At 35.0% G+C, this 19,552-nt stretch overlaps 1 protein-coding gene across 8 annotated transcripts in view; it reads left to right on the top strand.

Moving 5' to 3' along the window:
- CCDC91 (coiled-coil domain containing 91) overlaps positions 1 to 19,552 on the top strand; it is a 144,130-nt gene that overhangs the window by 62,359 nt on the left and 62,219 nt on the right. For all 8 annotated transcript variants that reach the window (XM_054076345.1, XM_054076394.1, XM_054076404.1 and 5 more), the window contains one exon: positions 6,263 to 6,370. In XM_054076345.1, coding sequence (XP_053932320.1) covers positions 6,263 to 6,370 — 108 coding nt within the window. The remainder of the gene's footprint in view (positions 1 to 6,262; positions 6,371 to 19,552) is intronic.

Below are 19,552 nucleotides of genomic sequence, written 5' to 3' on the forward strand. Positions count from 1 at the left end.
TACTGATGTTTCATATGAGTTGGTTTAACATTTCAAACACTTCACTGAGAAGTCGTGGCTTTTTCGCATGGATTTGTATTGCTTTTATAATGTTTTTCGGTAGAGATGAGAGGGGATAATAATTCTGCCCTTTTTTTATCTTGCCTTTTTTTTTTCCTGACCATTTTTCCTAATAACAAGAGGGAGCTCACAGAAAGAGATTTGGCAGTTTATTACTGTTAGGAAATTTGGGATGGATTTGGGGGTAACTGTATTTTGGCTATTGAGTTCAAGAAGGATTTTCATAAGTTCTAGCATTTGGCCATACAGTAAATCCTGTCTTGGGCAAGCAGCTGTGATTTCTGTTGCCAGTAGACTTAAAACAGTGTGCACTAGGGCTGGGCTGAAAGGTTTGTATTATAAATGGGCAGTAGTATCTGTGCTATGGTTTTGGCAAAATTTTAATCATTGCACTTTTGCCTTTCCAAGGCTGAGGACAAATTTTACGAAGCATCTAGTACTCTATATGTAACACAGTTTGTAGAACTACAGAATAAAATTTTGTGATTACTTGTATTTTATAATCTTTAAACTTTTCTTCTCAGATTTGGTACAGTACATTTTTTTTAATCTCTAGCCTGTATACAGTGATGTAGTCCTCTAGTGTTCTCCCAGTACATGTAACGTGCTGTCAATTATAGTCCAGAACTACTTAATTCTCCAACCATTGCTAAAGCCTATAATAGAGTGATTAAGATGTGTAGTCCCTTAAGGACACCCCAAGGTGGTTATGGATAATGTTCTTTATTATGAAGTCTAAATCTAGTTTCAATTCGGGGTCTTCCAAAATTATTCTAATATATAAAACTTAAAGCTGAGTTTTATAAACTCTATCTGAGTTCAAACAGGGATTTGGACTAACCTACTTAGTTAACTTTTATTTTGTTTTGGTAAAAGGGAATAAGATTTCTTGAATGGTTTGTACTATTTCTGATAGTTATCTTCAGAAGAAAACTTGCTTTGCTGTCTCTGTCATCCTACAAGTCTTGTTATTTGGAGCATTCATTTGTAGCAGCTACACTGTATACACTTACTGGTAAATGTGAGCATGTATGTTATTCCATAGCTTTCCTGTTGACAATGTGAATTTGTTCATTAAAAACCTCCATGAAGCTGTTCACGTATTTATATCCAGAAACAATGAACAGAAGACATAAGACAGTTTGGTGATGAAACATAATGTGCATTGGGAATATGAATTATTTCCAAGTGGCAAAATAGGAAATAGAAGGTAGAACTTCTCCCCGATGAACTTAAACTACCTTATTGTACAACTAAACCAAAGAGTTTACAGACACCAGAACGTGTTTCACCCCCCACCCCCCAAAGGTCTATGCAGTTCTAAGTCATTCTACAATTCTGCTATGATTTTGTTATTCCTTGCGTCATAAAGGATGCTTTACTGACATGAATCCAGAGATACCAGTATTAAAATATGAACTGTAATCAAGAAACCTTTGACATTTGGGAACTTAGAAATTTTGGCTTCATCTGTAGTGATTCAAGAGCTATTGCCCTGTTCTCTGAGAAAGGAAAATCAGGACTGAGACAGAGTACAGACTCCTAACTTTCCTTTTGGTTGAATTCCAGTTGTTTTAGTTCTGACAAAATAAGAGGAGCACATAATGATTTCTTTAATTTGTTTTTACAACTGTACATCAGAGTGTAATCCACCTAATACTTGATAGATTTTGGGAAGGAACGTAAAGGTTTGGTATTCCATATCTAGACTGATAGTTTCTTGCCACTTCTTTGAGTCATCTTAAGTTCCTGTACTGAAACTGAGGATACTGAGCTAGATTAATTGTTAGAATATGTGGTATTTTATTCTTGTTCCAGTTTTTTTTTTTTATCAAATAAAACCCACTGGCTGCCTTAAGTCAGTGTGATTTTCAGAAGTAATTCTGGTTTTAGAGGAATTACATATAGATGTGTTAATATGGCACCATTTTCTTCCACTGATAACTTTCTCAGTGTTGCTTTATATTATTGTTTCCTCTTTTCTGATCTACAAGCCAAAACAGCTGTAGATTAATGTCTGAGGCTTAAAACTTAACCAAATTTTAGCTTTGATTAGCTAAGAAGATTATGCCAAGTTGAAAATGAATTATAACTGAACCAAAACTATTAAAACAATGTAAGTGTAGGTATTAATTCTTGGGTTTTCTCAGTTAATGTTTTTTTTCCCTGTTAGTAATGGTGAAAGTGTAATATGAGATATGGGGAAGAAGGAAATGTTAAAAGGCCATGCAAATGTGTTTGACTCATTACTTGGAGCTGTGGTGATATTTTTCTTCTTTTTTTCAGGAGTTGGAGAAAGAATGTTACTATTCTTATTTTGTAATATCTTAATATCTTTTGATTATTTACTCCATAACCCTTGTAAATTTTGACTTTGTTTGATTAGTGGAAAGGCATTGCTTCAATTGATGATGTTCTTACGATCGTAACTGTGCTATGCAGTTCATTATTATTTTCATGCATGGCTTTGTATTTGAATTTTAAGAAAACTGCATTAAATAGTTGTTTACCTAAGGTACCACAGTCCTTTTAACTCTTCCCTGACACAATGACTTACATAAGGAGTTGGGAGGCAGAAGATTATTTGAAAACCAAGGAAATTACGAATGGGAAAAGAAAATGTAGTAACTCCCTGAAGATGACCGTTTAGTTGCCTTTAGTAAAGACCTAAGGCTCAGTTTTGTTGAAGGCAGATGGAGTTAGGGCTTGTGAAGTGTGTTCTGCTGAGGAAGAAAAAAAAAAAAGGCCAAGAAGCAGGAAGGACTAGTTGATAAATGAATTTGTTGATAAGAAATCCTGAGAATCTGAACCCTCAGCTCCCTCTATGACTATAACTAGTGTGGACTGAGGCAACAGATGTGATAGGACTGTAAAAACAGAACCACACCAAAACTGACACCTGTTGCCATTGCAGTCCTGAAACAGGCTGTTGGTAGAGGATGGCCAATGAATTTTATTGTAGAATATATAGAAAGAGAAATGAATTACCAAGAGCATTCATATAGAAATCCTCCCCTTTGACTTCATGCAACAGATGCCATAGGCTATATCCCACTGTAACATTAGTTGAAATGATTCAATGAGCTATTAAAAGGAGACTGCTTCAAGAGTACCAGCGTGATATTCGTTCAGTGGCCACAGATTTATGGAACATGTGCCCCTCAGGATAATTGTGTAATTAATTAAGGAAGAAAGTGGTGTTTCAGCAGTTATAAGTAGTTGCCCAGAAAGGCAGTTAGTCAAAAGACTTTTAGCGTCATTTTACTGAAGGGAAAATGTAACTATAAGAATTAGAGATGCCTATCATCAAGCAGCTAAATGTATGCTTTAGTTAGGTAAATTAGTTAATTAGGAAATCAGTTTCTTTAATTAGTAGTTTCAGTAGTTGATTATCTTGAAATTTTTAAAAGCTTTGGATGGATATTATGCGTCTATGCTGTATTTATGCCATCAAGAAACCTTAAATGGTGGTTGTGATCATATAAAGAAGAAAATTACCTCATTTTTTGTGTCCATGTTTTCTTTTTTCTTTTTTTACAGTTTTTGAAATACATTGTTTTATGACATCTTTATGTTCACATTTACTTTTTCTAGTCAATTTGAGCCAGGCAGATGTAGGATATATGCAGCGAACGTGTTGGTGTCCTAAGCTACAAATGCTTGTTAGAGTTAAATGGAAATCATCATGTTTGGGTTTATTTTATTTTAAAAATTGTCCTGTTTCTGATAATTTATTAACTATGGAACATGATTTCAAAGACAAATGAAAAATAATGAAAGACTTGATTTAAAGCGCATTTGTCTAGTCGTGCCAATTCTCTATGACACTTCTCTGTTCATACTTCAGAAGAATATACTTTCTGTTTTATGGAAGTGCCTTATCCAACAGTACTGACGATTATGATCGGTCCTGAGCCTAAAAATTTTTTCATGAGAATAAAAACATTCTACCCTTGAAAATAAATTAGAGCTCAGCATTCTATTTTGATTGTAATTGTAACTTTAAACCATAACGTTCTGAGAATCTTCAGATTCCTTTTGAAAGGGGAAATCTTATTTTTATAATAAGGCGTTATTGCTATTTCAGGGTATTATGTGACACACTTCATCTTCTTTTAAGTGACTTGGAAAGATTAGACCCTTGGCAGAAATATTTTTTTCTGGATTTTAAAGCCTATTTGACTGCCTGATTTGCTCAATCTCTCCATAGAAAATAAAAATTTTTGTCTGGAGAATTTTTATGGCACAACATGGAAGCTATCTCTGAAATACTGTGCCACATAGGGGGCTTTTCTCTCTGCGTCCTTACTTGGTAAACTAGTGGAATAGTCAAATACAGTATCAATTCTGTGGCACTTATTTAAACTACATTAGTGGTGTGTATGATAGAAGAGGAAGGCCTGGGTTTGATTGTGGAATTTTATGTATTTTCTAAAGAAAATAATAAAATATTCAACAACTTCTACGTGCCATCCAACGAATGACAGTTATTTTCCTGGAAGGTGAAAGTTCTCTATACCAATTATAAGGAATTTAAGCATTGCCAGTTACGTTGGCAAACCAAAATGTATAAAGTGTCCCAGCCCTTGGTGTGAGCAAGAAGCTAACTGAGGAATGGCACTGCGTTAATGACCATTCCGTTTCTGTTTTCCCTAAGATCAGAATTCTTTTTTTTTTAATATATATTTTGTTAGTTATATGAAACAATTCTTATCACAATAATTTAGGCAAAAAAAACCCCCATGCCCCAAAGTACAGACTTAATTTTTGCCAATGATATGTGGCAATCGTAGTTAATGCACAGTAGGATTTAGCATATAAAGTTTCACATAGAGAAGTTATAATTGCATGAATTTATATCAATAAAAGAACTAAGTTTAGTTGGAAAGAAGTTGACTTTTTTGACAATAAACTTATGACTAGCTAAATCTCCTGCAAACACCAGTAAATGTGTTCTTGCACTTGGATTAAAGTATATGTAAATCGTCTCTTTTTTTATCTTTTACATTCCTGGACCTGTGCTGAAAATGATTATCGTAGTGTAGCATTACTGAAGAACACTGATTTTACCTCGAGGCTAATTAGTTGAAAATTTGGAAAGGTAGTTCAGAAATTGTCAGAAGTAGGTTTTTCTATGATTTTTTTAAGGGTTCGAAGTTGTATTTAATGTGTGTTATGTTCCATGAAGTAAATACATCTCTAAAACAAAGATTGTTTGAAAGATGGCATTTTTTGCTTTGCCTGCATTGGGGCCAAAGGCCTGTTTTCTATTAAACTTGTCTGTTTTAACTTACACAATAATTTCAACTACTTCACTATATTGATTACTAGCTAAAATTAGTTTGCTACATTGTGTATAAATAACTGAATGAATATTTAGAAAGTGTCATAAATATTTTATAATATTAGGGAAAAAGACTTGCATAGCTTGAGTTAAGTAAATCCTGTGTTAAAATACGATCATTGTTTAAGGAAGCCTGAGTGCAATTCCTCAAATGGTAATTTGGTTTTTCACATATCTTTTTTTTTTCTCCTTTTTTCATTCAGATGCTGCAAACTGTGCAGACTTCAGTCAAGTGTGTGTGAATACACGCGCATTCATGCACACGTGCTCCAAGCCAGAGTTCCTAATTTTATCATCTTTCTATTACTGCCTTTGACTTTACACACTTTGACTTCCACTGCTTCACATTTGAGTGTGAACTTCCTGGGGGGGCTTTCTTTTATGTTTGAAATTACTCAGAGTTTCCATCTGCTTTTACTTGCCTTGTGGTTGTGAAGATCATGCTTGGCCCATGGGATCTTACACTGTGCCGAGAGGATGTGGAGTTTTGTCAGCCAGGGAAATATGTCTGGCTTTTTTTTTTTTTTTTTTTTTTTTTTTTTTTCAGCAGCTTCATATGCGTCTCTTCTTGTGTGGTCCCACTAAACTGAGTATATTTGACAGAAATACTCTCCCTCTCTATCTTCGGTGTGCTTCTCTCTTTTAAGCACTCTGTGTATAAGAAATCTGAGATCCAAAAATTTTATTCCTGACTGAAAACAAGGTAGTGTTACACAAAAAGGTACTTTAATAGCTGCACATTCCAAATTTATAACAGCATTCCACATTCTGGTTATACGCAAGTATTAGTAGATCTGCATTTACCAGTAAACATCCCAGTTATGCCTTTGTTGAATATTCTGTGCTTTCTTTTTGCAGACGCTGCTACAATCTACAGTTCAACAGCAAGAAGCAGCTATTGAAAAACAGTATATACTAGCAATTGAAAAACATTCTCACAAATGTGAAGAACTTCTTAATGCTCAGGTATGGGTGTGCACATACAGAAATTTTCATCATTTTCTTTTAGTTTCAATTCTTTTCTGTTTGAAAGAATATATGATCACCAAAGAAAATCATTTTCATCTTATGTCCTCAGCATGGCAGTAAACACAAATATTTAAAAATGCAAAATAGATAATGACTCCTCATCTGTTGAGATCAAAGATGTTTTATAGCATTTAAAATGCATAGAAAAGATTCACAAAGAGTGTGGCACTGAGAAAAGTCTCAGAGCGAATAAATACTTACACCTTTAACAGCTGCCATTCTCTGTATTCTTTGAGAAAGCATGCAGTTATTTCAAAGTTATGAGTTAAATGCGGGATTTGATTGTATGGGATTTGCACAAATTTTGGTCCAAGTTTTTTGATGCTTCTTCGATGGTAGACACAAACATCTGTTTCCAAGCCTATTTTTATTTCACAGATATCTTACATAAAAAATAAAAAAAACTAACTAGAAAGGATTAGGTAATGTACAGAAACATATATACATAAATAGGCATATACTGGCTCATTTAACATGACAAGTAAAAGCACACTGCACAGCAAGTATTTGGAACTACACCAATTACTGAAGAATGAACAGTGTAAACCTGGTTGGTTGTTGAAAATACCTTAGTTTGACTTATGTACATTTCTTGAATCAAAATAGTAATGAATGTTAGTGTGTAAGTTTAAAGAGAAAAGTGAACTTGCTAATACCAGCCTGAAGTTGTTTTCAATTAACAGTATTAACAGTTACCTTTTAAGTATTTTTAGCAACAGTTCTACTAAAAATATGAAGGATAATAATTTGTTTTCTAAATTTTCTTGCGGTATGTTACACATAAATACATGAAAAGTCCACTTGGATGTATTCTACTATTTACAGTATTTTATATGACCATTTCACGGTTCTGACCTTATCAAATAACACTTCATGCAAACATGTATTAGATAGGTAAGTATCTCCGTAAACAGTGTAAAGGAAAGATGTAATAGTTTGGAGAAATCAATTCCATCGTGAATGAGGCATTTATTGCACAGTTATTTAATGCTTAACATAAAGCTCTGCCTAAAAAGCAAGTAAATATGGATTTGAATAAAGTGTTTTGTGTTTCTGAAATGAACATATTGTTTACTGACTTGGTATCATTTTCTGAATATTAAAAAGAAGCTAATCTCATGAAATCTAGAAGCATTGTAGAAAGATATTTTTGGACTGTATTTACAGATTGAGCGAAGATATTATGCCTGTGATATGTTACATTTACATCGCAAACCAAAAGGCGTGGAAAGAAATATGAAAACATATTCAAGAGGTTCAGATGTACCTGGGGAGAACCCAACAATGTAAGGGACATAGTTGTAGGACAGGAGAGTACTTGTGACATGACATAATGCCCAATTCAAATGATGTGTACACTTAATGCAATTCAACACTCCTTTTGCATGCCAGAGAAGGGTTACATTTTGTTTGCGATATTCCAAGTCATTTGTCATTCAACTCAATCAAGTTTTACCACCTTTATTTGTAATGTAAAACTGGAATTTTGAGGCCTAATCAAGACAACAAGTGAGAGTGCTTATTGTAGAACTATTGCAGTTAAAAAAAAGGAAATATGCATTATGTTTTCACTCTTTTTTGAATATATTTATTCTTAAATGTATGCTTTGATGTTATTTTTAACATTTGTTTTTGTTCAAATGGGTCTGGGGTTTTTTTTTTGTACTAACGGTGAAGATTGCTGAAATGATTCCTGATGATTATACATCAAGTTGATAAATATTCTATGTTATCGGATTGTACATCCATATCCACCTTTACATGGATAGTTCTGAGTATCTATAACACTGTAACTAATTTTTTTTTGGTGCAGCAGTAATCACACAATGCAAATATGCAAATATCTTCTGTGCACAAGCCCTTCTAATACTCATGCCTTACAAGCAGTATTTTGCCTTCAAACTTCTAAGCCCCCATACAACTTTATCAGCCTATGTATTTTTTTGTCCTCATTAGCCATTTCTTCTACACTTTCTGCATTTTTATTTCCAGTTCCACAAAAGCAAGATTATCTCATCTAATAATTCCTTTACTAATCCCATTTTCCCCTCAATTCCCATATCCCTCCTGCAAAATGTCTCTTCGAGAAGGAGGAAAGGCTGTTTTTCTCTGCTTGTTTTAACCTATGGTTACAGCTTATTTAAGGTTCTGATTTTGAAGATGTATTTTATCAGGGTGTTGTGCCTGTGATGGAGGTAAATGTTAAAAGTTTGTCTAGAGAGGTACCATACTGCTAATACAGTCAGTGTACAAGGCTGTGTCTTCCAGGACAGGGGAAGATGTGAAAGGCCTAGTTCTGTGGTTCTAACTCAGTTTTCTGTTGGACAAATTTCTGCTGCAATTAATCTTCAATAGTTACACGTGAGGTTTTGCAGCATACTGGCAATCTATAGGTAACATCATCGTCATCTACAGGAGGGCACCATCTGCCCATTGACAGTTCTGTATCTTATTTCAGGTCTGTCAGCTATCTTTTCATCGTACTCTTCTAGATCTAACTCCATAGGTCTGTGGTTTAGGACATTGATAAAATTACAGAAACTTCTCCAAAGTAAAATTCTGAGCCATTTTCTATTCTGGCTCTTCTGACAGATGCCTTCCCCACTGATCCTAAAGTAAGAGAGTTCTGGTCTGTTTTCTAGTTTAGTTTCATCTTCTTGTAGTTCAATATACTCTTTGATAGACTGTACTGAACTGCCTCTTAGTGAAGTGTCCCTCTGTATTAATTGTTATCACTATCCATTGCTTTTGAAACAAACCCTTGAAGGATGAGCTTTAACAACGAACAGGACAATGACAACTCTTCTTCTCTGTGCCAGGAATCAGTCACATCATATACTGAATATTTAGGAATGAAATGCATGTCAGTTGTCCATTACCAGCACTTGCGGTTATCAGAGAAAAACACACGTCAGTGTATTACGAGTTGGAAAATCACAAATTTCATCCTAATGTTTTTCTGAGACATATTCAATGTTGCCTCCTGAAACTGAACACTGACTTTGATCCTATGTTTTAATTAGTGTGCTGTATGAAAATAATTTCTGAAACTATGATAAACAAACGTTTTAATAGAAATGTTTATTACTCAGAATATGGAGACACATAACAAGTTAATAAAAGTGCTTCAGTGTAGTCAGGTATCAGTGAGTGTTAGAAGTGAGATGCCATGTGGGGTAGAATAATATTTACCTGGTGATGTATGAATTTTAAAAACAAAATTCAAACGAAACCCTAAACCAAACGAGACATCTGACAGGAAAATTTATCTCTCTGAGATTACTGACAAATTACTGCTGTCCAGAGGGACCGTGACAGACTTGAGAGGTGGGCCTGTGCTAACCTCGTGAAGTTCAACAAGGCCAAGCGCAAGGTCCTGCACCTGGGTTGGGGCAATTCTGAGCACAAATACAGGCCAGATGGAGAATGGATTGAGAGTAGCCCTGGAGAGAAGGACTTGGAGGTGCTGGTGGATGAGAAGCTCAGCGTGAGCCCGCGGTGTACGCATGCAGGCCAGAAAGCCAACCACAACCTGGGCTGCATCAAAAGAAGTCTGATCAAAAGCAGGTCAAGTGAGTTGACTCTGCTCTCATGAGACCTCACTTGGAGTACTGCAGAATATAGAAAGAACATAGATCAGTTAGAGTGAGTCCAGAGAAGGGTCACAAAGATGATCAGAGGTTGCCCAAGGAAGTTGTGGATGCTCCATCCCCGGAGGTGCTCAAGACCAGGTTGAACGAGGCTTTGAGCAACCTGATCCACTGGGGGATGTCTCTGCCGATGGCACAGTGGCTGGAGCTGGATGATCTTTAAGGTTTCTTCCAATCCAAACCATTCTGTGAATCTATTATTATATGGAAGCACTAGGCACATTACTTTTCTTGATATATCCAGAACAACATTGGAGTAAAGAGAACCATTGGGACTTACGGCACCACTCTGACCTTTTTAACAGGAAAGTGTGGCAATTTTTTATATTTGTATTTCAAGTTCATTAAATGTATATCATTGAGAAGTACTGTTTCATCACTGAGATTTGTAACTAAGCAGTTCCCTGAGCTGAATGCTAGGAGAGGCAAGTATCACTGGCAATATTCTGCTGTTACATATTTCAATATGTGGAACAGAATGTCTTTCAGCTTTCCTTGTTTTCCAGTGTTTGGATAGAAGTAGCCTGTTCAAACATCAAAGTAGATATTTCTTCTGAATATAAAGAAGACACAGAGACTGATAACTTTAAAAAGCACAGACCATAGATCGCACCATAAAAAAGATGGAGCACTAGGTATCTATTATTTGGAAGTATTTACTATTTAGGGCTAGGATATTTTATGGAGCAATCTTTTATCATTAAGATTGCTAGACCATAAGCGTGATAACGTAAAAGGAATGACCTGTTTTCAACGATCTCTGTATTAAAGTAAAATGAAATCTTAAGTACCTGCAGCAAATTACCTCATTTGTGAGAAAGCATTTTCCCTCTGTTCCTTGCTTTGATGGTCTGCTTCCTCACTGTCTTCAAAACAGTGTGAAACGGGCATTCTCAGCTGGAGAGGGATTAAAGTGTATGTGAAGTGAGGCTCAGATCACACATTTCTATTTTTAAATTATGACATGAGAATATTCTTCTTTTTCTCTATGTCTTCCCGAGGAAACAGTATCAATCAAAGAGATACAACTGGATTTTGTGTGTAGTGTTTTCATGCCTGGATGTAATTAAGGGGTGTATATTTTGCTGTGGTCTTTAATTACATTAGTCTATATATTTTCCATTTCAATTAATACAAAAGAAGAATACAGACAGACAGGAATAGAAGTCTTTAATTCTGTAGTTCAGTTGTATGCATCTTCCTTTCCTGGGTTGCTCATCTTTTCTTCTACTCAGTAAACCCTTAAGGATGTGCCTTAGGGTTGTATGGCCTGCAGTTTTGCTTTGTATAGAGTGTATTATGCTGAAATTTTTTCCATGGTTTAAGAAGCCAAAGGAGCTCCTAGTGCAGTTGCTGAGACAGAACAGTACAGGAAGCATCACAGAAAAAGGAAAGAACTCAGTTAAATGTTTTCTCTGGACATCTGCATGTTGATATTTTTGGTGATGATTTTCTGTGAAGCTATGAAACAAATTTTGCAGTGCAGATGCAACAACATTTAACATAGGTTGGAATTAACCCTGTGTCCTTAATTCTTTTTCCACTCTACATTAGCATGATGATGGCTGTCATTTGTATGATAAATAGTAGTTCAAAATCTTTTGCATGGTGGATGAACTCTTGCGTGCTTCTTTAGAAATGTGCTGGTTTAGCTTCAGTTTGCAAACAAGTTGCTGGAAGGTGTGTCAGGATAGAAGTTCCATTTGCTAGAACTCCATTTTTTTAAATGTATGATGATTCCAAGAACAGCTTGTAGACAAGCAGAAAAGTAGTGTGATGATAGTAATGAGCTGCTTTCCCTCTTCAGTATTTGGATGATGCCTTTTGATGTGTTTTGCGTAGCCTTATGTGAGGAGTCCCAGTAAGTCCCCCGACAATTCCTAAAATGTCAACTGTAAAAAGTACTTGTCTTGCATAGCAAGTGATTGTTTGTATGCCAGAGAAAATGTTTATTTCATTCAGCAACTTAGTTCTACAGTCAGGAAGTACAGTTTTCCATTTTTTTCAAATCTTGTTTTTGTATCTACTCATAATGTGCAGCATGTTTATATAATAATGCTTATTTTATGAACTTTGATTATTTATTTTTTCTCCTCTTGTAAGCAAAAGAGATTCTATGTTTTTCCAATCTAATGGTAGTAATAGTGAAATCTGTTAATGTTTGATCTTGAACGGAGCATATTCAAACTAGATTCTTAGAGCATTTTGAATATTTACATTTTTAGCAGATGTTAGCCAGTTTTTCAATGAGAGTAGTGTATACTTGAATAATCCTGAAGACTTGCATGCTGTCTGAAAAATGAAGACTGTGGAGGATGTAACATTTCTGGTTCATTAATCCAATAGGTTTGGAAATTCTTGAGAGTATTATCAATGTCCTTTTCTTTGGGAATTTCCTTTCAGTTCTCAGAAACGTCTCAGTTTGCTGTTGTGGAAATAATTGTTTATACATTCCCTCCCTCCAAAAAGGCATGATTCCTGTGAGTCATTCCCATTATGTTTTTACCTAAGTCACTTTCCACCTAAAGATAGTTCATCTAGAGGTGTCTTTTCAAGCCTACCACCCTTTTGCCAAGAGTGAAACTAGACTTTCTCAGGTCTTCTTTATTCCCTGGTAGTTCCTTATTTTGTAAATAATACCTCCTTCATTTCTGCTTATCTAGAGAGAATTAGAGTAAAAAGATCAAGAATCAGGTTTTCCTGTTCTTGGAAGCCTTTTGTTTGCTTGTTTGTTTTTCCTCAAATCCTGAAAAAGTTTGATTTATCCTTGCTTAGTGTTCTGGGTTTGTATGTGTTGACTTTGTACACAGTATTGCTTAGTATTTACCTCCCAAAGGAAGTGTTACATTGCTGAGATCTAAATAGGCATATCTGTTTTTTTGAAAAATGTGAATCCTCAACAGAGTCTTGTAGCTTCATTTGAATCTGCCAGCTATCACAACCTAGTTAGAAGATGATTTTTGCACTGTAAATTCAGCCACGATACTTTCAGACTGCCAATCAAAAATCCTGTTTGGAGATTGCATTTGGTTCCTTGAATTTGTCAAGTTCCACTTGAACATAGCTCTATAGTGTGATTTTTGTTTTCTGCCTTTTTCTTATATTAACAAGTTTCCTTTAAAGCTTCATTATTTCTTGTGAATGTAAATAATTAACTCTTGTCAACATTGAGCAACTAAGTAATATAGAATGATTTTTCTCCTCAATTATTTTTTCTGTCAGGTATTGTTGAAAAATGTTTTTCCCCTCTGTTTTGCTATCTTCCATTACTGAACATTTTGCTGTTTATAATGCTCATATTTTAGGAGTTATTTTTCCTGACAGACGGAGCAATTCTGTGAGAAATACAGGCTGCGAGAGGGGTTAAATCACAAGAACAGAAGGGCTGATTAATATATTTTTTTCCTTCATATTTTTACTGAACTTCCTTATCTCTTTATCCTTAGGATCTTGGAAGTTTGTAGCATTTTTAATAGTCTATATTACAATCTATGCTTTCTGAGGAAAATGTTTTCATTATTAGATGACTTTGTATAGCTTCCTACTTTACTTATAAAAATAGTGAAATACATACGTAGCAAAAAGTTTTAAGCTCAATTTCAGCCTCTGATGTGCCTCAAGTTATACAGTTTACATACTGTCTGTGTGCTGCTGAATGGAACCCTAAGTATATGCTTAGTTATTTTATTACTATTATAATTTTTTCTGTGTTTTCATTGTTTTAACTTTTCTGGTTTAATAATGTTTTGCTGATTCTTGAGCTTTCTCTTAAAAAAAATCTTGCTGCCTTGTTAGCCATTTGGACCTCAAACTGGCAAAAGATACAGTTCAACCATGCAGTAATAAGTTATAATTTGAGGAAGTGGAAATATGTAACAGATGTTGGAATTCTTCAGACAGATTTTCCACCTTGCACTGCCAAACACTCAGATGCCACAGATAGTGAGGACAGTCTAAGAAACCAGTTACGATTACCAGATCTTGTCATTTGACTTAAGCATAGTTTAGCAGTGGTGAAGAAGAGGTGCAGTGTAACAGAATATGCTGTTAAATATAGCTAGCCTTTCTACTGGAGCAGAAAACTATTATTAGTGTTTTAATAAGGCTACCTTTTTCCTCAAGATAATATTTTGAATAGGATATTGAAATGGACATTTTGATAGCATTACAGAACCATGATGCTGCAACTGTGTGTTTTTGTTATGTCATCTCCCTCTCACAAAGATGTTTCCCCCGCCCTATATCGTTTCTTCCTACTCTTAGGGTACTTCAGGAGAGACAGAAATAAAAATAGAACTGGTTAAAAATACTGAGTTAAAAATTCTGTTAGAGGAACAAATTTGAAACAGTGAATTCCTGAAAAAACCCAATTCAGGGGTTTATTATTCCTGTCAATGAACGAAGTACTGAAACATATACTGAATATTTCTGAAGATGATTTTTCCCAAATCTCAAGGAACAGGAATTGTTCTATATTGATATGTAATGAAGAAAGAAAAGTTACAAGAAACCAAAGAACTGCATATGAGAGATTAAGCCTTATGCCTGTGTTTTTTCTGATAAACTGCGGACTACGATGCAGTTTCATTAGATTAAAAAATTAATAAGATTTTTGTTCCTGGTCCTTCACTGAGGATTAGTGATGCGTATGTTTTAGTATGTTGGTTTTTTTTCAGAATGATGCCATTAGAATGTTCCAAGTGTCATTTCATTATTATGTGAAAATTGTTTCCTCACATGAAAGATCTGTGAAAGTTTGAAATACCGTTATTTTGTCACAGTGATACTACAAATAATACAAGCTTTTTTACTTCTACTTAGTATCAGGCTATTCATATTAACTTGTGTCTTTCTGTGATGTTGTTTTCTGGCTTCTTTTTGAATTATTATCTAACTGACTACTTTCTCATAATTAGCAAAATAAATTTACCAGTGTTGGATTGGGTGATCTGTGAGTGATGATTTACCAATATTGTAAAGGAATCAATCTGCAGAACCATATATTGGATGCCTTTTAGTTATAGCAAAAGAAATGCATTCTCATCTGTGGATGAAATCCTCTACTCATTTCGTTTTAAACAAAACAGTACAGGATAGAGGAAGAAAATATCTGTATTTTTAAAAAGTCTTTCAGTTCATGCAAGGTGCCTTGTTTTCAATTTTTCTTTAAATTTGCAGTTTAGGATTAATAGGAATATACAAGGAAATATAATTTACTAAATTAGAATTAGTTAATAGTAGCTTTAATACAGTGTTCCAGCTGTAAAATAGCTCAAACCCTGCATCATTTCATTCACTCCATGAATTATTATAATGTATACTTTGTAATCCTTCAAAAGATGCTTACCTGAATAAAAAATGCCATGATAAAATAATAAAAAAGACTGACTAGTTGTTGTTGTGATTAAATCTGTTTACAATGTCTTCTGTGACTCACATTCCAGGAAAAAAAGAAATATTTTTTTGATTTCTTTTTTACAGGAATCAAGAGAAACCACAGGACCTCTGTATTTATATTTGAATCTACATCAAACAATTTTCATTTGGAACCATTGCCTAGAGAATTTCTTGCAGGGAGGAAAACATTATAACCTATTTTTGAATGCCTTTTGTTTTAAGTTGATTTTCCTTCTTTGACCCTCTCTTGCTATTTTCCAGAGAGTAGGGTAGAAGTACTAGTATTTCTCTCTGGAATACCATTTTTTAGAAAAGTTGGATTTTTTTCTTTTATTGGAAAACACTTTCTTGTGTTTCATTGTGCCATCATGTCCCACTACTTCGTCTTCAGAATTGTTGCACGTCTTAACTCTCTGCTCCCTGTCTAAGGAGTAAAAAGAAGTAAATTATAGCTCGTCAGAAAGAGGGCTAGGTAAGGTTCTTGGTCTATCCAAATTAGTTCAGACAAAGTGGTACATTAAAGAGGAATACTATTTGTTGTACCTAAACTAAAGGTTTTTTTTATCTGGCTGAGTATCTCTGCATAGTGTTCTATAGTCTACTGTGCCGTATAGGTAACATGCACAATGTGAATGGGCAGCCTGGCAAACGTAAAGTGGCTGAAAACTTTCTTTTTGCACTAAAGTAGAGCTTTCACTGGGTTGATTTTGGTCTCACACAGATTCACTCACCATATTTCCAGTTCAGGGCATATTTTATTTTATTTTATTTTATTTTATTTTATTTTATTTTATTTTATTTTATTTTATTTTATTTTATTTTTTCAAAGTGTAGGCAAAACTTTTCATCAAATTCCAGTTTTGCAATTTAGTGCAGAGTCAGTAAGGTATATTTGTTTAATAACAGCTAGATAATAACAGCTTGATTCAAAACACCAACAAGTTTAGAATTTTATTACCTGTTTTATGGTTCTTGGATTGTTGATTAATACAGGAAACCCTCACTTCAAGTTCCATTTAAAAATTTCATGTACACTATAAGACAGTGTCTATGGCTTAGGTGCTTTTTTCCAAACTTAAGGCTCTGTATGTATGTCTCCATCATAACTTCCAGAGGGAAACTGGAAGAGACAATTGTTTTTCCCAGGACTGTTAGGTCTGATGAACTTTGTTAGCGTACTTACAGGAGGCTGATCACTCCTTGAAAGCTTTTTTTTTTTAGGTTTAGTCATTGAAGCGTGGGAAATATCCTCTTTACAGTTACAATTACCAGGAGACCTCCAACTCTGACATCCAGATAAGCTTAAGGGAAAGCTGCCTCTACAGTGCTTGAGAATCAAAATTCAGTGTATAAATAGCTCAGAGTGGTGCCTTAAGTCTCAATGCTCTTCCTTTACTCCAAAGTTGTTCTGGATACCTAAAAAGTAATATGCCTAATGCTTCTATATAATCATAGAATCGCAGAATGGTTTGTGTCAGAAGGGACATTAAAGATCATCCAGTTCCAAAACCCTGCCATGGGCAGAGACACCCCTCAGCGGGTCAGGTTGCTCAAAGCCTCATCCAGCCTGGTCTTGAGCACCTCTAGAGACAAGACGTGCATGATTTCTCTGAACAAGCCGTTCCAGTGCCTAACCATCCCCACAGGAAAAAATTTCTTCTTAATATCCAATCTAAATCTCCCCTTCTTTCACCCCTCATCCCATCCCTGCACTCCCTGATAAAGGGGCCCTCCTGAGCTTTCTTGTAGGACCTCTTTAAGTACTGGAAGGGTGCTATAATTGCCGTCCCCGCAGAGCCTTCTCTAGGCTAAAGGAGTACAACTCTCTCAGCCTTTCGTTGTATAGGAGGAATTCCAGTTCTCTGATCATCTTTGTGACCCTCTTCTGGACTCACTAGGAGACCCATGTCCTTCTGTGCCGAGGACTCCAGACCTAAATGGAGCACTCCATGTGAGGTCACGTGAGAGCAGAGTAGCGGGGCAGAATCACCTCCCTTGACCTGGCCACACTTCTTTTGATGCCGTCCAGGGTACCATTGGCTTTCTGGGCTGCAAGCACAGATTAGCAGTTCATGTTGAACTTCTCATCCACCAGCACCCCTAAGTCCTTCTCTTCAGGGCTACTCTCAATTCATTCTCAATTCCTAATAACTTCTACTTAGAAGTTGTATGCAATATTTTTAAATCTGAGGTACAAAGCTAGTTCCCTAATTTAAAGACTAGTTCCAGAGGTTGCTGTGTAGCAGCATTTAAACTAACATCTTGGAATTTTATTCATACATTCTTTAATAATTTCTTTTGCGTTACTGCTTTTTTCCAAAGTCTGTCAGAATGCTATCATTATGCAGAAATAGTTGAAATTTCCTTGATAGCTGTTAAAAGAGGGAATGCACAGAAAACTTTACTATCCATAACTTCCAACATTTTCTGCTCAAGCATTGTGCATAACCTAGATACTCAAGTATGCTTTTGAAAGGTCTGTGTAAAAAGGAATTTGGATGACAAGGTGGTGTGTTCTTTTCTATAAAAGGGATTAATAATGCCGCTGAGCTTACTCTACATAGTAATTTTAATAAGCATGGCTTTCAAGGAGATTCCATGGCTCTGTGTGGATCTCTGATGGATCAAGGAGATTCCATGGCTCTCTCATGGGCTAATACTACTGTGGGGCATAGTACCTTGTTAAAAGTTCCTGATAATGATTAAATTGCTTATTAAATATATTGAGAATGAAAACTTTCATCCTTTCTGTTATTATGTATGCTAACTATGCAATATGAGCTGTTTCAGTAATATTCAGTAATATTCAAGACCTGTTTCAGTAATATTCAGTAATATTCTACTTTATTCTACTTTGCCTGTTTCCAGTTATTATTTCTTTTCATATCATTTCCATAATCTAATAGCTTAAAGTACCTTTCTCGCTGAATAAGAAAGCTGTTTGGCCACGTATAAATTCTGAAGTGCAATAAACAGTTCTTCAAGCTATTTCTCTAGGGCTAGTACAAGAGAATTTGCTTTACCGGGTTGTATGGACAGCTGTTGCAACATTTGTGATGATATCTAAATTTTTGGAAGTTCAGATACGAAAGTAACCAGTTATGGAAGGATTATTCTGTATGAATAAACATTTACGCTAAAATAAGAAAAGACATGCCAAGGTATTCATCGGAATCTTAGAATCTGGAATTTAATTATTCATTTCCATGGGAAATGAGTATGCTATATAATGCAAAGGAAGTTGCATTGAATTATGATGGATATCATTAGCTCTTATTTGGAAAGCATTTTAAATGTGCTCACAAGTAGTAACCACTAGTATCTTGAAAAGTAGGAACTATTGTGTTTTTATACAGAGATACAATTATTTTCTTACTGAATTTCTGTGGATTCCATAAAACTCTAAATGTATAGATTTTCTAATATGTCTATTTTTTCCTAAGCTCAATCAAGGTAATCATACTGTAAATTGCAGTTACAGTAGCCTTCATTTTTATGGTAATTGTTTGCTTATTAGACAACCATTTTGTTGTTAAAGTGTCAAGCAAAAGCAAAATACTGTATTTTAAAGAATTCCTTTTTTGCTTCCAGAAACAGCAAACTGATTTATTTTATACCGCTTTCTATATTTCCATCTTTTTGGTATGCTACACCTATATGGACATGATACGTCCAGACATTGTTAAACTCATTACTATAACAATCAAGTGGAGTGACATTTCCATGTTTTGTACAAAGAGTGGATCTCTGGATTTAGTTGTGCGCTGCTCTTTGCAGTGGAGGAGATACATTTTCACTTCAGAGATGTATTAAAGATCAGAACTTTTCAGGTTTCTGCATGATAAAAAAATGTTGGTCCTGATACTTTTTAGAATCGTAGGTCTCTTACAGATTTATGAGGAGTAAACTGCTGTGCAGTGAGATTAGGGTCATGCAGAAGGCTATAGTCATGAAATTATTTAAGCTGCAGGGAGAACAGACTTGTCTCCATTCATCATGTATACATGTTCTATATTGTATTAATGCAAATGTCAGCATTGTTTCAGGACTTCCAGGATGGGTTTGAATGTAT

This window comes from Cuculus canorus, chromosome 1 (genome assembly GCF_017976375.1).
Source record: "Cuculus canorus isolate bCucCan1 chromosome 1, bCucCan1.pri, whole genome shotgun sequence".
Taxonomy (NCBI): domain Eukaryota; kingdom Metazoa; phylum Chordata; class Aves; order Cuculiformes; family Cuculidae; genus Cuculus; species Cuculus canorus.